Source organism: Eubalaena glacialis, chromosome 9, assembly GCF_028564815.1.
Source record: "Eubalaena glacialis isolate mEubGla1 chromosome 9, mEubGla1.1.hap2.+ XY, whole genome shotgun sequence".
Lineage (NCBI taxonomy): Eukaryota > Metazoa > Chordata > Mammalia > Artiodactyla > Balaenidae > Eubalaena > Eubalaena glacialis.
In genome coordinates this window covers 52,781,745-52,799,100 of record NC_083724.1, presented here as the reverse complement: position 1 = coordinate 52,799,100, position 17,356 = coordinate 52,781,745, and the positions used below count along the sequence as shown (strand labels likewise).

At 45.3% G+C, this 17,356-nt stretch overlaps 1 protein-coding gene across 2 annotated transcripts in view; it reads right to left on the bottom strand.

Annotated features, from left to right (window-relative positions):
* DMRT1 (doublesex and mab-3 related transcription factor 1) overlaps positions 1 to 16,732 on the bottom strand; it is a 111,290-nt gene extending 94,558 nt beyond the window's left edge. The window contains exons 1-2 of one of the 2 annotated variants that reach the window (XM_061201217.1): positions 16,355 to 16,732; positions 12,897 to 13,088 (exon numbers count right to left, since the gene is read on the bottom strand). In XM_061201217.1, the coding sequence (XP_061057200.1) occupies positions 12,897 to 13,088; positions 16,355 to 16,732 (570 nt within the window). The remainder of the gene's footprint in view (positions 1 to 12,896; positions 13,089 to 16,354) is intronic. The other variant, XM_061201216.1, reaches the window with a different exon arrangement.
* Positions 16,733 to 17,356: the final 624 nt, after the last annotated feature.

Genomic DNA, 17,356 nt, shown 5'->3' with positions numbered 1-17,356 from the left:
AAAAAAAAAAAGGAAAGAAACAAAAAAAAACACCTAGTTTATGGCTATAGGGTAGATCATATCCAGACTCATTCCTCTGTTCCTCATTTTAGTATCTGAAACTTGAGTTTGATGGCATGTTTCTGTACTTCGTCATGGTTTACAAAGAATTTTCACGTTAAAATCTTAGTTGAGCACCACACTGATTCTGCAAGATAAACTGAGCAGGCAATATTATTTTATCCATTTCACAAATGAGGAAACAGACACTCACAGAAATTAAGTGAACTGCTCAAAATTGGAGAGGTGATGAGTAACAGGCAGGTCTTTGGACTCTAAATCTTAGGTTCTTTCAGTGACATGGAGCTTCCTCCCCAGGTATAAAGTTAACCAGATAAAAGCAAAACTGGGCTTCCCTGGTGGCGCAGTGGTTGAGAACCTGCCTGCCAATGCAGGGGACACGGGTTCGAGCCCTGGTCTGGGAAGATCCCACATGCCACGGAGCAGCTGGGCCCATGAGCCACAACTACTGAGCCTGCGCGTCTGGAGCCTGTGCTCCGCAACAAGAGAGGCCGCGATAGTGAGAGGCCCGCGCACCGCGATGAAGAGTGGCCCCCGCTCGCCGCAACTAGAGAAAGCCCTCGCACAGAGACGAAGTCCCAACACAGCCATAAATAAATAAATAAATAAATAAAATTAAAAAAAAAAAAAAAAGCAAAACTGTTTCCAGGTGTCTTCAATCTTCAAGACCTTTGATCAAGCTTCTACTATCACATACCATTCTCTCAGGGGGAAATTTGGCACTAATAAGACTGGTTGATCTGTTAACTAATCTGGAAATCGGTACTAACAACTAACCCTCACCCTGGGGGAAGCACAACCCTGAACGTGTTCAACATCAACCAAAGAAGCAGTAAAATCATTTTGAAGGGGTTGATGGGTAACGTGCATTCTATCGATAACTTCACGTAACACTGGTAAGAATAAGATTAGTCTCCAGTAACCAGAATATCTGAATGGAGAGTGTATCCCATTCCTCAGCTGGCTTATCATATACCAAACAGTAATACTGGAACCTCTAGACCACAGCACCAGACATGAGTGTGAAATGGTTCAATCACTGAGGCCATTAGCTTAACTTGAGCTCTGCCCACGGTTATACTGGAATGAGGACAGAGGTTGGAAGAGTGTGCAGAACATGTCAGGTCCACTTGGCTCTGGTCTGCTGATGGGGGACCAGACAAGCCACAGGCTCCCCCACCTGTCCACAGAGGACAGTGACCAGGGCCAGTCGTCGGGCTCCTGGCCTCTGCAGCCTGTCCAGAGCTAGTCTCAGCTAGTCTCCCGGCTTGAAATACCAAACAGTGGGGGGAAACTGCAGCTCATATCACAAAGGGCCAATCTCCACAGTAAATAAGGAACTTCAAGATAGGGGAGAGGGGATTCAATTTAAAAAATGAGCAAAAGACATACACAGATGGCTCACAGAAAAAACATAAATGGTCCTTTAACATATGAAAAGATTTCAGTCTCACTAACAAAGGAAAAGGGGAATATAAACTATATCAACCGTATTTGTTTTCTATTGCTGTATGACAAACTGCCATAAATCTAGCGGCTTAAAACAATGCAAATTTATTATCTTACAGTTTTGTTGGCCCATCGTCTGAGTCAGGTCTCTCCAGGCTAAAATCAAGGTGTTAACTGGGCAGAGGGCTGTTCCAAGCTTCTAGAGAACTCCTGAAATCTTTGCCTCATCGCCCCCTTCCTCCATCTTCGAAGCCAGCAACAGCGGTCAAGTCTTTTTCCAGCTTTGAAACTTCCCAGCATCTTCTGTTGTGACATCTCTGGGGCAGCTGGGAAAGGTTCTCCACGTCCAAGGATTCAGGCCATTAGAATGGGTCCACCTGGAATCCAGGATCACCTCCCCACCTCCAGATCCCTGACTTCATCACATCTGCAAAGTTCCTTTTGCCACGAAGGTTACACCTTCACAGGCCCCAGGAGCCAGAGTGTAGCCCTCTCTGGGGGCCATTGTTCTGTTGACCGCACCCACGTACAGCGTTTTACCTTTCAGACTGGTAAAGCCCCCATGGCCACCTAGCACTGGCAATGCCGTGGCAGCAGCTCTCTGGAGGAAGTGCCGTGGACACCATCTACCAAAATTACCTTAAAATAGACCTCCTGTCCTACGATTTCTTTCCGTCTCTACTGTCACCACCCCAGTGCAAGCAGCACCCCTCTGCCTGCGCAACTGTACGGTCTTTGCTTTGCTCCCCCTTCAAACTACACTCCACACAGCAGCAGAGACCTTTGAAAAGAGTAAATCAGATCACAGCATTCACTGCTTCAACACTCCAATGACTTCCCGTCGCACTCACCATAAAATTCCAACTCCTTCCCTGGCCTGCAAGGCAGCAAGTTGCAGCCCCCAGTGATGTCACCCTTGCTCACAGCACCGATCACACTGGTCTGCTTCCTGCTCTAAGCGCTGTCTCACCTTGCTGTGCCTCCTGCCTGGAAGGCTCTTCCCCCAGACCTTGACTGCAATGGTTCATTGTCCCTTGGGACTAGCTCGGATTTAATCTCCTTAGAGAGGCCCTCTTTCCCTAACCACCATGTCGACAGCCGCGACCCCTCCAGACACACGCATCTTATCACTCTGTCTCCACAGTGCTCATCACTTTCTGAAAGCATCTTGCTCACTCACTGCTGTACCTGATTATCCACTGTCTCCCTTGTTGGACATGTAAGATCCACGAGACAGACGTTTTAGGCACTGCTGTATACCTCATGCCTGGAAAAGGGTCTGACCCAATGCAGTCATACAACGAATATTTGTTGAATAAACGAAAAATAAAATAGAAACACAGATGGAAGAAAGGGAAAAAGGGAGGGAGGGACTCTGGCCCAGACAGCAGACTCACCAGCAAAGATGAATTCAAGTCAGTTCAGCAAACAGTTATTAGTATTTGATGAATCTAATCTGCTTCCCTGAATTAATGTACATACTGTATTTTAGATAAACCCCCCGACCTCAGGATCAGAGTTAAAGGGTGATGTAAAAATAGGGAGTAGTTTTATAAGTGCTGAGATCAATACCAAGAGTCAGCTGTTAGTATACACTGGACTGGGCTGACATTGGGTGGCTGAAGCAATACCCGAGAACTCTCACTTCCAATAAACATCAGAAAATGTGCTATTACTAGAATACTGAATCAGTATTTTCTTCTGACAACAAACCAGCTGTTTATAGTCTACTTTAAGAGTTTCTTGTGCATTTTTTTTCTGAAATGCATGCTCAGTGGTACCGTACACTAAGACTGGGTTCGTGATTGTGAAGTCTACTAACAGACCTAAGAGACCAGAGGAAACTGGGTTTGCAATGTAATTTGTGAGCAATATTTATGTGAATTTTCTTAGGGGAATTTTTTTTTTTTAATGTATTATTTTTGGCTGTGTTGGGTCTTCGTTTCTGTGCGAGGGCTTTCTCTAGTTGTGGCAAGCGGGAGCCACTCTTCATTGCGGTGTGCGGGCCTCTCACTATCGCGGCCTCTCTTGTTGCGGAGCACAGGCTCCAGACGCGCAGGCTCAGTAGTTGTGGCTCACGGGCCTAGTTGCTCCGCGGGATCTGGGATCTTCCCAGACCAGGGCTCGAACCCGTGTCCCCTGCATTGGCAGGCAGATTCTCAACCACTGCGCCACCAGGGAAGCCCGGGAATTTTTTTATAAGCTGAAAAGTAAGACACCTTGAGGCTGAGACAAATTCAGACCCGCACTTACAGAGTTGCTTGTAACCAAGGCAAAAGGAACCCTGACAAGTCAAGAACCAGTGAGACAGCAGCCAGAGCCCCAGGGGGCCCAGAGGTACCCTCACTCCGCTCCCTTGGCTTCATGGCACAACACAGAGCACCCCTAGGCTCAGAGTCCAGATCACCTGGCAGAGGTACAGAATTCACAGTATCCCACATCAGGTGGCAGCTGGCCTTACCCTGGGCCCCCTTCCCTACTAACCTCAGCCCTTTAAGCAACTTCAGAGTCCTCATTACCCCAGAGGCACAAATTAGACTAGCCTATAGAACAAAGAGAGAAGTCAGCAATGAAGCAAAAATTGCGGGCCTGGGGGAAGAAGTAAGAGGAAAAAAACAGATGTTGACGAGATAAAAGGAATCATCTCATGTGAGTCTACAGGTGATTCCAAATGCCAAGAAAGGCGGATTAGCAGAGGAGGCTGTCCTTAGCCAAAAGTTAATGAGAGGGAGAGAATGGGGAGTTATCACTCAGTGGGTTTAGTGTTTCAGTTTGGGAAGATGAAACAAGTCCCGGAGATGGATGGTGGTGATGGTTGAACAACACTGTGAAGGTACTTAATGCCACTGAACTGTGCACTTAAAAACAGTTAAAATGGTCCATTTTATGTTAGGCATATTTTACCACAATAAAATCTTTTAAAAATAAGATAGCTAATAAAACAACAGATAGGACAGAAGGGCATCCACGAGATCCAAAGAATAGTGGGTGGCTGAGGGGGTGGTCAACGGACAGGATCCCTGAACCAGCAGATAACCAGGAACCCGAGGGTCAAGGACTCCAGGGGACACAGTGGAGCAGGTAAGAGAAACTGATGACACAGATGAGCCTTCTGACATTCCAAAAGTCTCCTACGGCAGCAAACACAAGGCTGTACAGCACTACAGTGATACCTAGTGTCACCCACCACCTAAAAATGTTTTCCAATGCTATGAATAACTATGGCAGTAAATTCTGAGACAGTCTATGAACTACCCTCTTCCAACTGGCAACGTGAAGAACAGCTGTCTATTCTCATCAGCTCTCGGGTTTTCTCTTCTATTTTCCACAGGAGTGATGGCGGTTTTCCATTTTCAGAAATCCAAAGATAAAAATTATTCTTGCCAAGTTTCTAGGGCAAGAGAATTCCTTCTCCCTTGTTCTGAGGAAATGCTTGTCACCCAAGGTCTAAAAAGTTGCTTAAGCCCTTCAGAAACAAACCAATGTTTTCTACGGGCCAATAACACAACAAAGAAAATCTGTCACCAGGTCCCTCTATGGTTTAATTCCTCAAACACTATTCCTCTCACTACAAAGTATATGTGATAATGAGGGAAAAGAGGAAATTTTTAAAAGACTGAATATTAACATATTTCTAGTGATAATATAAAGCAAACCTAGAAAATCCTCCATGATCTAAACTTCTGGTCATCAAAAAGACACTGACTGGGTTTTATATCTTTAGTGTTTGCCAGGATGAAGGCATCTTACCTTTTAATTCTAAAAAATTTCAGTACGAATCTTCTGGAGCCCTCACATACTGCTGGTGGGAATGTAGTAAAATAGTGCAGCCTCTTTGGAAAATACTGTGACAGTTCCTCAAAAGGTTAAACATAGTGTTACTGTATGACTCAGCAATTCCACTCTTTAATATATACCCCAGAGAATAAAACATATATTCATACAAAAACTGGTACCAAAATGTGATGGAAGCATTACTCATAATAGCCAAAAAGCATAAGCAACCCAAAAGTCCATCATCTGAAAAAAACCAAAATATGATTTATCCGTATAATGGAATATTATTTAGTTTTAAAAAAGGAATAATAAATACATACTACAACAGGGGTAAACCTTGCAAACCTGAGGCTAAGTTAAAGAGGTCGCCTATGACCCCAGTGTGGGAGCAGATGGAGAGTGACTACTAATGGTACAGAGTTTCTTTTAGGAGGAGATAAAAATGTTTCGCAACTAGATTCCAGGGACGGTGGCACAGCTCTGAGAATTTACCAGAAAACACTGAATTGTACACTTTAAGTAGATGAAGTGTATAGTATATGAATTTCACCTTAGGCTGTTAAACTACGTTTGAATTTTTAGCCATTTAAAAAATTTAGATACATTTAAAAAATATCACAAAAAATGCAGATTGAACATCAGTGATTTTACTCTGATATCTGCAGGTGGGTTCATGATCACTAACAGAGTGTTTTAAAACACAACTTCAAATTTAACCATCACTATTCATTTATTCAGCGAAGGTTTACTGACCACATGCTACAAAGCCGGGTACTGTACTATGCACATGAGTACATGATGAATAAAAAATGCAGTCCCTGCCCTTAAGATTACACTTTCACAAAGCAGACAGAGGTGTAAACCAATCAAATGTTTCTTTGTCTTTTACATATGCTGTTATAAAACTAAGTTGTTATTGTACAGCACAGGAAAATATAGCCACTATTTTGTAATAACTTTAAATGGAGTATAATCTATAAAAATATGTTGTACACCTGAAATTAATAATATTGTAAGTCAAGGGCTTCCCTGGTGGCGCAGTGGTTAGGAAACCGCCTGCCAATGCAGGGGACACAGGTTCAAACCCTGGTCCTGGAAGATCCCACATGCCGTGGAGCAACTGGGACCATGCGCCACAACTACTGAGCCTGCGCTCTGGAGCCTGCGAGCCACAACTACTGAGCCCGCGTGCCACAACTACTGAAGCCTGCGCGCCTAGAGCCCGTGCTCCGCAACAAGAGAAGCCACTGCAATGAGAAGCCCGCGCACCGCAACGAAGAGTAGCCCCTGCTCGCCGCAACTAGAGAAAGCCCGTGCACAGCAACGAAGACCCAAAGCAGCCAAAAATAAATAAATAAATAAATACATATATTGTAAGGCAACTATACTTCAATTTAAAAAAACTAATTTGTGACTTTAAACCCTGTATTTACCTTTTTTGGTGGGTCTAGTTGTTTTCCAAATTTCCTTTCTAGCCAAGGTAGACCAGTAGGTTACTTCCTACGTACTTTGTCGTTTTAACTTCTTTACAGAAATACTGTCTACAGAGAATTTCTATCAGGTCGGTTAACTGCTATATTTGACACATAAGCAGAGACTTCCCTTGGAATAAATAAAATTGACTGAGATGCTATTTAAAACACTAGGCTATCAAAATGGTCAGTAATATTAATCTTAAGTGTTTCCTTTCATTCAAGCCTCCAAATCTTGCTTCAGTTTAAGGAGATTTGTTTTGTTAAACATCCTGGAAACTTCTTTGACTCTGAACGTAAAATTGGGGAATGCTTTTATCTGAAGGCCTTTTTAAACCTAATCTCTACATCCTTTGTTCTACTTGAAATTGAGAGCTCTGTCTAAAATCAAATGGAGCTCATCTCATGTAAGTAGCCAGAATCCTCCAAATATCAACTCTCAAACTAACCTGGATAAAATGTTTTGGTGTTTCATTTGAAATGCTTCTTTCTGTACAACATGGAAAACTGCAAAGATAAAAATTGAAATATTTCAAATTTAAATAACTCCACAGAAGATTCTAGGGCAGCAAAACTAGTCTGTGTGCTACTATAATGATGGACACACGTCATCATTAATTTCTCTAAACTCACAGAATGTACAACGCCAACAGTGAACCCTAATGTAAACTATGGACTCTGGGTGATTACGCTGTGTCCATGTGGGTCATCAATTGTAACAAATGTACCTCTGGCGGGGGATGCTGATAATGGGGGAGGTGTGCATGTGTGCGGGCAGGGGTGTATGGGAAATCTCCGTACCTTCCTCTCAATTTTGCTGTAAATCTGTAACTTTTCCAATAAATAAAGTTTATTTTTAAGAAACTTAATTCAACATCTTCAATTGTTAGCTCCTCAGTCACGTTTCTTACTGGTAAAAACTGCATGGGGACATTATTCCATTTTTAAACTACCACACTGCATGTTTGTAAAGCATTTAAGCCCTTCGAAGGCACATAACCAGGACAGCGCGTGTGCCCTACCGGCATGAGCTCTCTCTCTGTGCTGAAGTGGAATTACTGCTAAAGAAGAGAAGTGAAGGAGGGGGTCCCGCCATTATCAGATGCAGACCTGGCTGACCCTTCCAACGGGGGAAAGGTGAGTGAAAGCAGGCCGTGGGCGCTGGGGGGAGGCCTGAGATGGCAGGAGGCGGCTTGATGTGGAGGAGTGCGAACGTGAGTGTGTGTGGAAGCCCAGGGTGCTCCAGAAGGGAGGCCCCAAGAGATAACATTCAGGTCCTTACTTACAAAGGACACGTATGCAGAACCGAATTCTCTACAATGCAGCCCTTCATCTGACAGCCCTGCACAGAAAAGGAGAGGCAGAGAACTATGTGGACCTCAGCGTGAGCACTGGATAAAATGGTATTCTACTTGCTGCATAGGAGGCTGAAGGAAAAGCAGAATATAAAATAAAACGAGGAACCCAAATTTCAGAGAGGAGGAATGCCTATGAGATTTTTTAAGTCAGTTGATAACTTTCAAAACAAAAAATATATATCTAAGAAGCTAAAATTTAAAAAGTAAAACCACAGAAATAATGCTGAAGTTGCTATTAATTCACTGTCATTTATAACCGAAAGTGCTCACCCTTTTTTCCAGGTGACCCAAAACGGCTGGGAAGAAACCATTTGCTAATCGATACAGCACCTGTTAGCATATCTGATCCTGCCAGTATAAGAGACAGCAATGAATAGGGCATTTCTTCAAAACGCTGTTCCTTCACAGTAACACCCGCAATCACAGATGAAAATAACAACAAAAATATTTTATACCCATTGTGGGAGGAATCGTCAGGCAGTGTTTTGATCCATCTTAGCCAATCTTTGGCTAAGGATCGTAGAGACTTTCTTTTAAGGTGTTATCCTACTCAGAGGCATCAGCTCGCCAAGAGATCAAACAACAGCTTGGTAAACCCAATTTCCTTCACAGTGGCCTTAGAACTCGGCCAGTAATCTCAGCAATAATTCTCGGGCATTTCTCACTCTCACTTTTGGCACTTCCAGGAGCCAAAAGGAGATAACGAAGAAGCCTCAAGGACATAAACATCTGCTGGACTTCACTAAACCACTGCCCTTGCAGACACTCAACATCAGGTGTGTGAAAGAGAAGGTGAGCAACCCGCCTCTGTGGAAGCCAGGTTGGTGGGCTGCACTATCCCATGACAACTGCTACAACCTCTCACGAGGTAACTGCAAATCCAAGCCTTCCACATCGATATAATGGAATACTAGGCGATTAAAAAATTCCAGTTTTAAATGAAAAAAATAAAAACTACACACGAGTGGGAACAATACACTCCCAATATGTTAAATATAAAAATTATATATACACATACACACATATGAAAACGATAAACAGACACACAAGCGTGCACATGCAGCTTGTAATCAATCCTGGGATAACAAAGAGATTGGGATTGGATTGGAACACATTCGTTGAATGTGTTTTGTACTCTATAAATGTTTACCGTTTACGTGCATAAAGTTAAATGTTATTTTAAAGAAATCCTTATCTCTGGAAATTTAATACAAGCTACATATTTGTTGGCAGCACACTATGCAGGAAGTTGGGCCCACTGTGCTGCATAAGACTTGAGGAACACTCTTTAGTCAATCTGTCTTGTCACTGCTTCTCTCTCTCTCCCCTTCTCTTCCCCCCTCCCTCCTGCCCCTTCACTGCCCTTTCTGTCTTTCTCCCTCTTTACATTACATAGTTTAATTCTACTGGCATTTCTCTTTTTCTCGTGTTCAAGTCCCAGCCCAGTCCGGAAGTTAATGATCCCAACTCAAGAGCTTTGGTGGAAGTCCTGAGTAATGATGATGGACGAGGCTCCTGCCCCACCAAGAAGAGCTGGCCCACCTTTCTTGGGCAGGCATAGCCTCCCCGCCCATACGTGAGCACAGGAGCGACACATACCGCTGGCTTCCACACTCCGCTCCCTTGGAGTGTTGGTTCAAGACTCCAAAATGACTCCAAGGTCTATCAGCACCAGAAGCAACGAAGGGAATCTGGTCACATCCTCCTTGACCCTGAACCTTCTATCATGCTCCCCTGCTGCTTCTATTTGTAACTTTCCCTATCACCACTCTGAAATGCCCTGCGAGAACTTCTTTGTCATTCTGAACTCCGTCTAGCCTGAAATCCTCCTCTAAGGCTTCGCTATCTTGGGGTATGCTATCAGACTCTGACACCCCTTCCACTGAGGTGCAATGCGGGACAGCAGGCTACACCAAGTTCACCTGTGTTTCCCTACCAAATGCCCAGCGTTGACATTTGTCCATCACGGGCCTGTCCCTGTATTTCTCCCCGTGAAGACCAGTGGCTGCAACCTTCCATGCCAGCCAAGAATGGCACTGCCCCTAACAGTGTTCCTATTTGCCCATCAGCCCTAAATCCCTTCTGAGAATTAAACCATAACCTCTAATCATAACTGTCCATTTTCCAAGGAAACACGGCAATTATTCCCACAGCCTCACTTCACAGGCAGGTGAAGAAATTCATGGGCTTTGGGACCAGACAGACCTAGGCTGAATCCCAGCTTAATTCAGCTTTATTCTGGGGCAGTTTCCTTACCACTGGCTTCCTTATCTGTAAATAGGAATAATAATTCCTACTTTATAAGATGTGTGTGAACATCAAATGAGTTACTCCCCTCTTTACTCCTCTGGAACATCCCCTATCAGTCCCTCCAGCTGAATCCACCAGGTCTGCCCTGACCTGGTAGTATTTGGTAATTAACCTTACACACAGCTTAAAATCCCAAAGTGCAGGAATCATATTTCTGACAGATATACTCCTTCCTTCTTAAGAAAAGGAAAGTTTAGAAACTGCTGTAAATATACATTATGAGCAACTGAGCTAAAAAAAAAAAGAAAATAATACCATTCCCTTCGTTAGCTACAGAATCTGTAGCCCCAGTAACACACACAGGGACAGATACACAGACACACCGACCTGCAGCAGAGATTACAAGTCTATCTCTCACCTGCCTTCTTTGGTGCCCGCTAACCTTCTTCTTTATAATGGTCAAGGCTCCTAGAATCTTCAAAAGCCTCAAAGACCTCATCCCTCATTTTTGAGAAGAGGAAACAATAGGACCAGAGAGCTAAAGTGACTTGTCTAAAGTTGCACAGCTAGTTAATGACAGCTAGGCAGCTGACAACTTTAGCCCAGTGGCTAAGCGCAGCAAACTGAGTAACTCATGAAAAGCTTACTTAAGAGGAACCGCACTGCACGGCTCTATTTCATGGAGGCTTAGAAGGCTCAAAAGATTCTGTGAACCTCGGCACATGTGTCTAATATGAAATATATGTCTTCATTTGCCAACAGGATGTCACAGATCTTTGTCTGGTGGATTTCTTAGAGCCCCTGAATTCTACACCAGTGCCATTAAATAGAACTTTTTGAGAAATGGAAATGCACACTTTCCAATATGGCAGGCCTTAGCTATATATGTGCCTGTTGAGCACCTGAAATATGGTTAGTGCAACTGAGGAATTAAATGTTTAAATTTTTTAATTTTATGTTTTCTTGTGGTTAAAATACACGCAACATGAAATTTACCATCTTAACCATCTTTAAGTGCACAGTTCAGTGGTATTAACTACATTCATAATGTTGTGCAACCATCACCACCATCCATCTCCATAGCTCTTTCCATCTTGTAAAACTGAAACCCTATACTCATGAAACAATAACTCTCTACTCCCCCCTGCCCCCAGCCCCTGACAACCACCATTCTACCTTCTGTCTCTCTGATTTTGACTACTCTAAGTATAAGTGGAATCATACAGTATTTGTGTTTCTGTGACTGGCTTGTTTCACTTAGCGTAATGTCCTCAAGGTTCATCCACGTTGTAGCATGTGTCAAAATTTCCCTCCTTTTCAAGGCTAAGTAATTTTTTACCACATCGTGCTTACCATTCATCTGTCAGTGGACACTTGAGTTGCTTCCACATTTTAGCTATTGTGAATAATGCCGCTATGAACACGGATATATAAATATCTCTTTAAGACGCTGTTTTCTATTCTTTTGGGTATGTACTCAGAAGTAGAATGGCTGGATCATGTGGTAATTCTATTTTTAATTTTTGAGAAACCACCATACTGTTTTCCATAGCAGCTGTACCATTTTACATTCCTACCAACTGTGCACAAAAGCTCCAATTTCTCCACATCCTCACCAATATTGTTATTTTCTGTTTTTTTGATAGTAGTCATCCTAATGGGTGTGAGGTGGTATCTCATTATAGTTTTGATTTGCATTTCTCTAATGACTAATGATATCAAGCATCTTTCCTTGGGCTTTTGACCATTTGTATATCTTCTTTCCATGAATATTTTAATTTTATTTCACTGTAATCAACTTAAATAGCCAAATGTGGCTAAGGGTTTCCATACTGGACACTGCAGCTCTAGAATACCATAATTCTTGAGGTAATTTGGAGACCCAGTGCAGTAAGCATAGTGAGCTCTGAAGACAGATGGACCAATTCAGACACTTTCTAGTTCTTCAGATGTAGCCAGTCACTTAAAATGTTTATACCTCAATTTTCCCATGGTATAAAATGGGATTAATACCTCTTTCTAAGAATGAAATGAAATGAATCAGCATACATGCAGCCCCTGGTATAATCTTAGTACATGGGAGAGAATTTAAGCCAATGGACACGCCTTGCCTCAATTCCAGTATCCACTGATAGCTGACACATAGAATTTGGCTTTTTTAGACACTCTCCCCAAATGGACTGCAGTCCTTTCCAGAGAAATGGACTTTCATTCTAGGAAACAAGGATCTTTAGCTCCCACCAAGAGGACCCACAAATGGAAGGGGCTGACTGAGATGAAATCTGGACTCTCACTTCTCTGGCATTCTGTGATTCTGACTCTGTCCAGATTCAGCCTTGACAAATAACCAACAGAAAAGTGAAGTCGTCAAACTTCTGGTTTCAGAATTCAGGCCCACCTCCTTTGTGAGGCCATCAAAAACAGACCTTCAGAAGGGAGGATCTTTTAAGAAACCTCTCAGCTCTGAATGTGCTTTGGGGCTCAGGACCTTCCCGAGACTCTACGCCTTTCAGCCCTCCATCCCAGCCACAGGGTTACCTGGCGCTGCCGTGGTCGGGGTGCTGGCCGGCGGGGGCTGCAAGGTGCTGCTGCCCTCAGTCATCAGGCATGGGGTGCTGCTGTCGTTCTCCCTCTTGACGAGTAGCTCAGCCGCGCTGGGCAGCGGGATGGGGTGGCTGATGCCCAATTCCTCCTCTTGGGCCTGCTGCCGTCTCAGGGCCACCTGGAAGCACAGGGCAGTGAGTCACCCTCCAGCACCCCAGAGTCACTCAGTGCAGCTTTGCCAAAGCCACGGAAGCCCCACCCACCCCAGGGTGAATCCCTCCTTGCTTTTTAAAGCTACGCAGGTAACTCTGAGATGCAGCCAAAGCTGAGAAATGGTTTCGAGCCAGAGTCCCTGGCCCACAGTAAAAGCACTCAAAAAATGTCCCTTAAACAAGTGAGTATGTAGAGCGGCGGGAAAGGCTGGATGAGGAGAAGCTGCGGAGTCAGCAGAGGCATTCAACATGAGGAGAAGCCAGCACTGACAGACTAGGAAGGAAGGAGAATGGGATCACTCACTCTTTTCTTCCACAGATGTGTCAAAGGCGGCTGTACTGGGAACAGCGACCAGCAAGATACAGTAAGGTTAGATTAGATCCCAAGGTACTCACTGTTTAAAAGGAGAAGCAGGAAACAGGCAAACATGCAACTGCAACTCAAGACAAAACGTGGTAAACACCACAGGACAGGCATACACGGATCCTCCAGAAGAAACTCAGGCAGATATGGCTTTAAGTGTAACTATAAGCTGCAGGTGGTACTGGAACAGGGCCTTTAAGAATAGGATGAGTGGGGCTTGACGGGCAAGGATGAAGGGGCAGAACAACCCAGAATAAGGGAGCAGGGTAGGCAGGGAAGGCAGGGGCTGCTCGGGAAACCTTGCGGAGCCCTGTTCTCTGTGGGGGAGGGAGCACATACAGAAGTAATGGGGAAAAGGGGGCTGGAATACTGCGCTGGAGTCTCAGGAGAGAGAGGCTGGAGGTGGAGAGAAAGGGAGAGGACACGTTTGATATTCCAGGCAAGAGGGAAGGAGATGCAAGTGGGGCCTGGAAAGGACCCAGCATACCTAAGACACTCCTCATGGTCCCTCTTCTTTTAAATAACATTGTTTAAGGTTGAAAAAAGAGGTGTCAGGAAAATAAATTCTATTTTGGCTTACTACAAATAACAAAAATGGAGACTTTCTGTTGAAACTGACCATTGGTAATAATGACATGAGAAAGGGAAGCACCTGTACCTCAGAGGCCCAAATACAAGCCAAAAGTTGAAATCAAAATGGTAAACCAGAAACACAACTACAATTTACACATTGTCTTAGGAATACCGTAGTCCAAATTTAGAAAACTGATTAATTTGGAAGTAATTTTACTCATAACAAGAGGAGTCTTCAACTTTAAAAAATCCTTGAATAATCAATTAAGATTACATAATTAAGCTTAATTCTTGAATTTTCTCTTACTAACCAAGAAGTTTAGGAACAGAATATTAAAGATTTGACCACAAATTTTTTAAAGGAATACCCATGAACTTGTGAAGTATGTCAATGCAAACTTATACCCTGGTTTACACGAATCCCATGCATGCACAAAACATACAGGGTATTACATAGTCCATAAACTTAAAACACTTTTACAAAGACCTCTCAAGCATTCTTAGGAAATGTTATTTAAATGGGGAAGGTGGGGCAATTGATTTAAAATGCAATTGTTTTAGAGTCAGATCTAACATCAATTTCAAACTATTTTAGAATGCCTGTTACATGAATGTTAAAGGATTTCATTTAGCACAGCACAAGCCTTCTGGTGTGGAAAATAGTGAAATTTCATACTATAAAAGTAATCTTGAGTTGCTTTTGTTTTTAATAAAGCAAACATCCTCCTTCCAAGTTAGTACGCCTACTAATACAGCTTATTCAAAATTAATGGCCCTACTTGGATATATATTTTTATTACATTTTGAGGACAATTCCCCTCCCAAGCATACTCTCCATACTAAATATTAAAGCCAACAGCTAAATGTTCAGAAAACTTTTGCACCTACAAATACAATTTAAATGTCCATAAGTATTTTTTTTCAGTAAACTCATTGTGATGCATTTTAATGCTACACTCAGTGTATTCTTTTCATCCATTACAGATTAAGATAAAAATCTATAAAGAAACTCAGTAAAACAACCTATATTTCCGTGAGTGCACTCGCAATCTGTGAAGCCAAAATATATCTAGTTTAAAACATTTCAAAATTGGATGTACATAAAAAGTATGATCTCTAAGCATTTGTGCACTCCTGTTCAAGGATCTTACCTAAATCATTTTCAGTGGGGGGTATTTACCCATTCCTAACCAAAAGCAGCACGTAGTAAACATTTCTTTGGTACCTTTTCATTTTAAATAACTTGTTTTAAAAGTATGAAACAACTTTTAGCGGGAAAGAATGTATATTATTCTCTTCTAAAACTCATTTTCGGATACCAACGACGTTAACTATTTCCGTGAAGGTGCTAAATTACTGCCCAGCTTAGGACGCTTTAAAAAACTAACACACTCCATGAACAAAACCTCAAATTCTTGCATTTACTCCTCTGCGTAGATTTAAAAAAATTCTTAGGTGTGTTTTAAAACACACTCAAAGTAATTTGTACTTTAATAACTTCGGTGGAGACAGCAAATTTTAAAAGGCTAATGAAATTTCCGTAGTGCTCAAAATGGCTGAGACACTCAACCTGGACCCACCGGGGCGAATACGAAAAGTGCGCCAAGAGCACAACGAGGACCACGCCACGCTGGCGTCCGTTACAGCGCCTTTTCCAGAAAAACAAAGCCTCTCGACGCGTTATGCGGATAAGCAGCAGCCAGCCGGGTCTCCGCTTCGCCCTAACCAGTAGCCAGAGCGGGCACCCTCTCTAATATAAGCGCACCTCCCTGCTCGAGGCGGAGTCAGGGATCCCACTGAACCACGAGGGGGCAAACCCCCCAACTCTGCTCAGAGAGCGAGGTCAGAGATCCCGGGGACCCCAGAAGGCGCAAACCGCTAAACTCTCTGCCAGAAGCGGGGTCGAAGATCCCGGGGACCCTTCCCCAGCAGTGCGAACCCCGCAACTCTCAGCTCTGAAAGGGAAATCAAACATCCTGGGGATCCCCGGGACCCCCGGGACCCCCGAGGGGGCGAACCCCACAACTCCTGCTGGAGGGAGGGGTCAAGGATCCGGAGCCGCCGGAGCAAACCCCGCACCTCCCTGCTCCGTCTGCGGGATCGGAGAGGAGTCCCGGCCCTCCGAGAGCGGCGTCCGCACGTGGCTGGGAGCCCGGGCCCCGAGCGCGCCGCGGCTCTCGGGAAGCACCGCCGCCTTCTTCCCGAACCCGCGCCTCGCGTGGCGCCCGCCTGGTCCGAAGGGCTTTACCCAAAAAGTTCCGGGCTGAACCCCGGTTCCGGGGCGCCCGCACTCACCTGCGCGGCCATCACGCGCTGTCTCTCTGCGATCAGGTTGCATTTCTTGCACTGGCAGTCCCGCCACATGCAGAAGCGTTTGTGGCCCTTGAGCGGCGACGCGTAGCCGTGGTTCCTGCACCGCGCGCACTTGGGCAGCCGCGGGGACTTCTTGCTCGCGGCGGCGCCCATGCCCGACGCCCCCGAGCCTGAGCCGCCAAAGCCGCCGCTGCCCCCGGCGCCCGCGCCGCCCGTGGTCCCGAGCAGCGCCCCGGCCGCTTTGCCGAAGCCCCCGGCCGCTTTGCCGAAGCCCCCGGCCTTGCCCTGCGGTGGTGCCCCAGGGGCGTGCGGGGCTTCCGACGGTGGCGAAGGCTTGCTGTATGCGTCGTCGTTGGGCATGGTGCCCCAAGGAGAAGCGCAGGGACTCTCCGGTGGCTGCAAGGGGAGCACCCAGCCGACGGCAAGGCTCCCGAGAAGGAGGCGCAGGAGGCGTACGCGCTGCAGCCGGAGGTGCAGCTGGAGTGGCGAGGTCGGGACTCGCAACGCCCAGAGTGGTGGGGGGTTGTGCCCGTTTTTTTTTTTTTTTTTTCCTTTTTGCGCGCGCGCGGCGCAGAACTTTTGGATACTTTTCAGAACGTTCCCGGGATTGCCTGGGCGGGAGAAGGCGCGAGGGAGCGCGGCCACGCCCACCGCCCCCCAATTCTAGGCACCGAGCTCCCGCTGCGTGCAAGCTTGCACGGGCTGCAAACACCGAGGGCATGGCTGCAGGGCTGCTGCAAGCGCACACCCGGAGCAGAGGTGCTCGGGGATTGTGTGATCCCTATCCTCTCAGAGGTGCCCAGGCCGGGCTGCCCTGGCACGCTGCACAGAGGAAGCTGGGCTTCCCAGCTCAAGAAGGTTGCTGTGCATCGTAGTCGTGCAGGCTGCGTGGAGGAGGGGCAGACCACCCTGTAGGATCCTCCAGCTCCCTTCCCCCCAGTGACGCCATTTTCCAAGCTCGATAGGGCAGACTTTGGCAGAAGC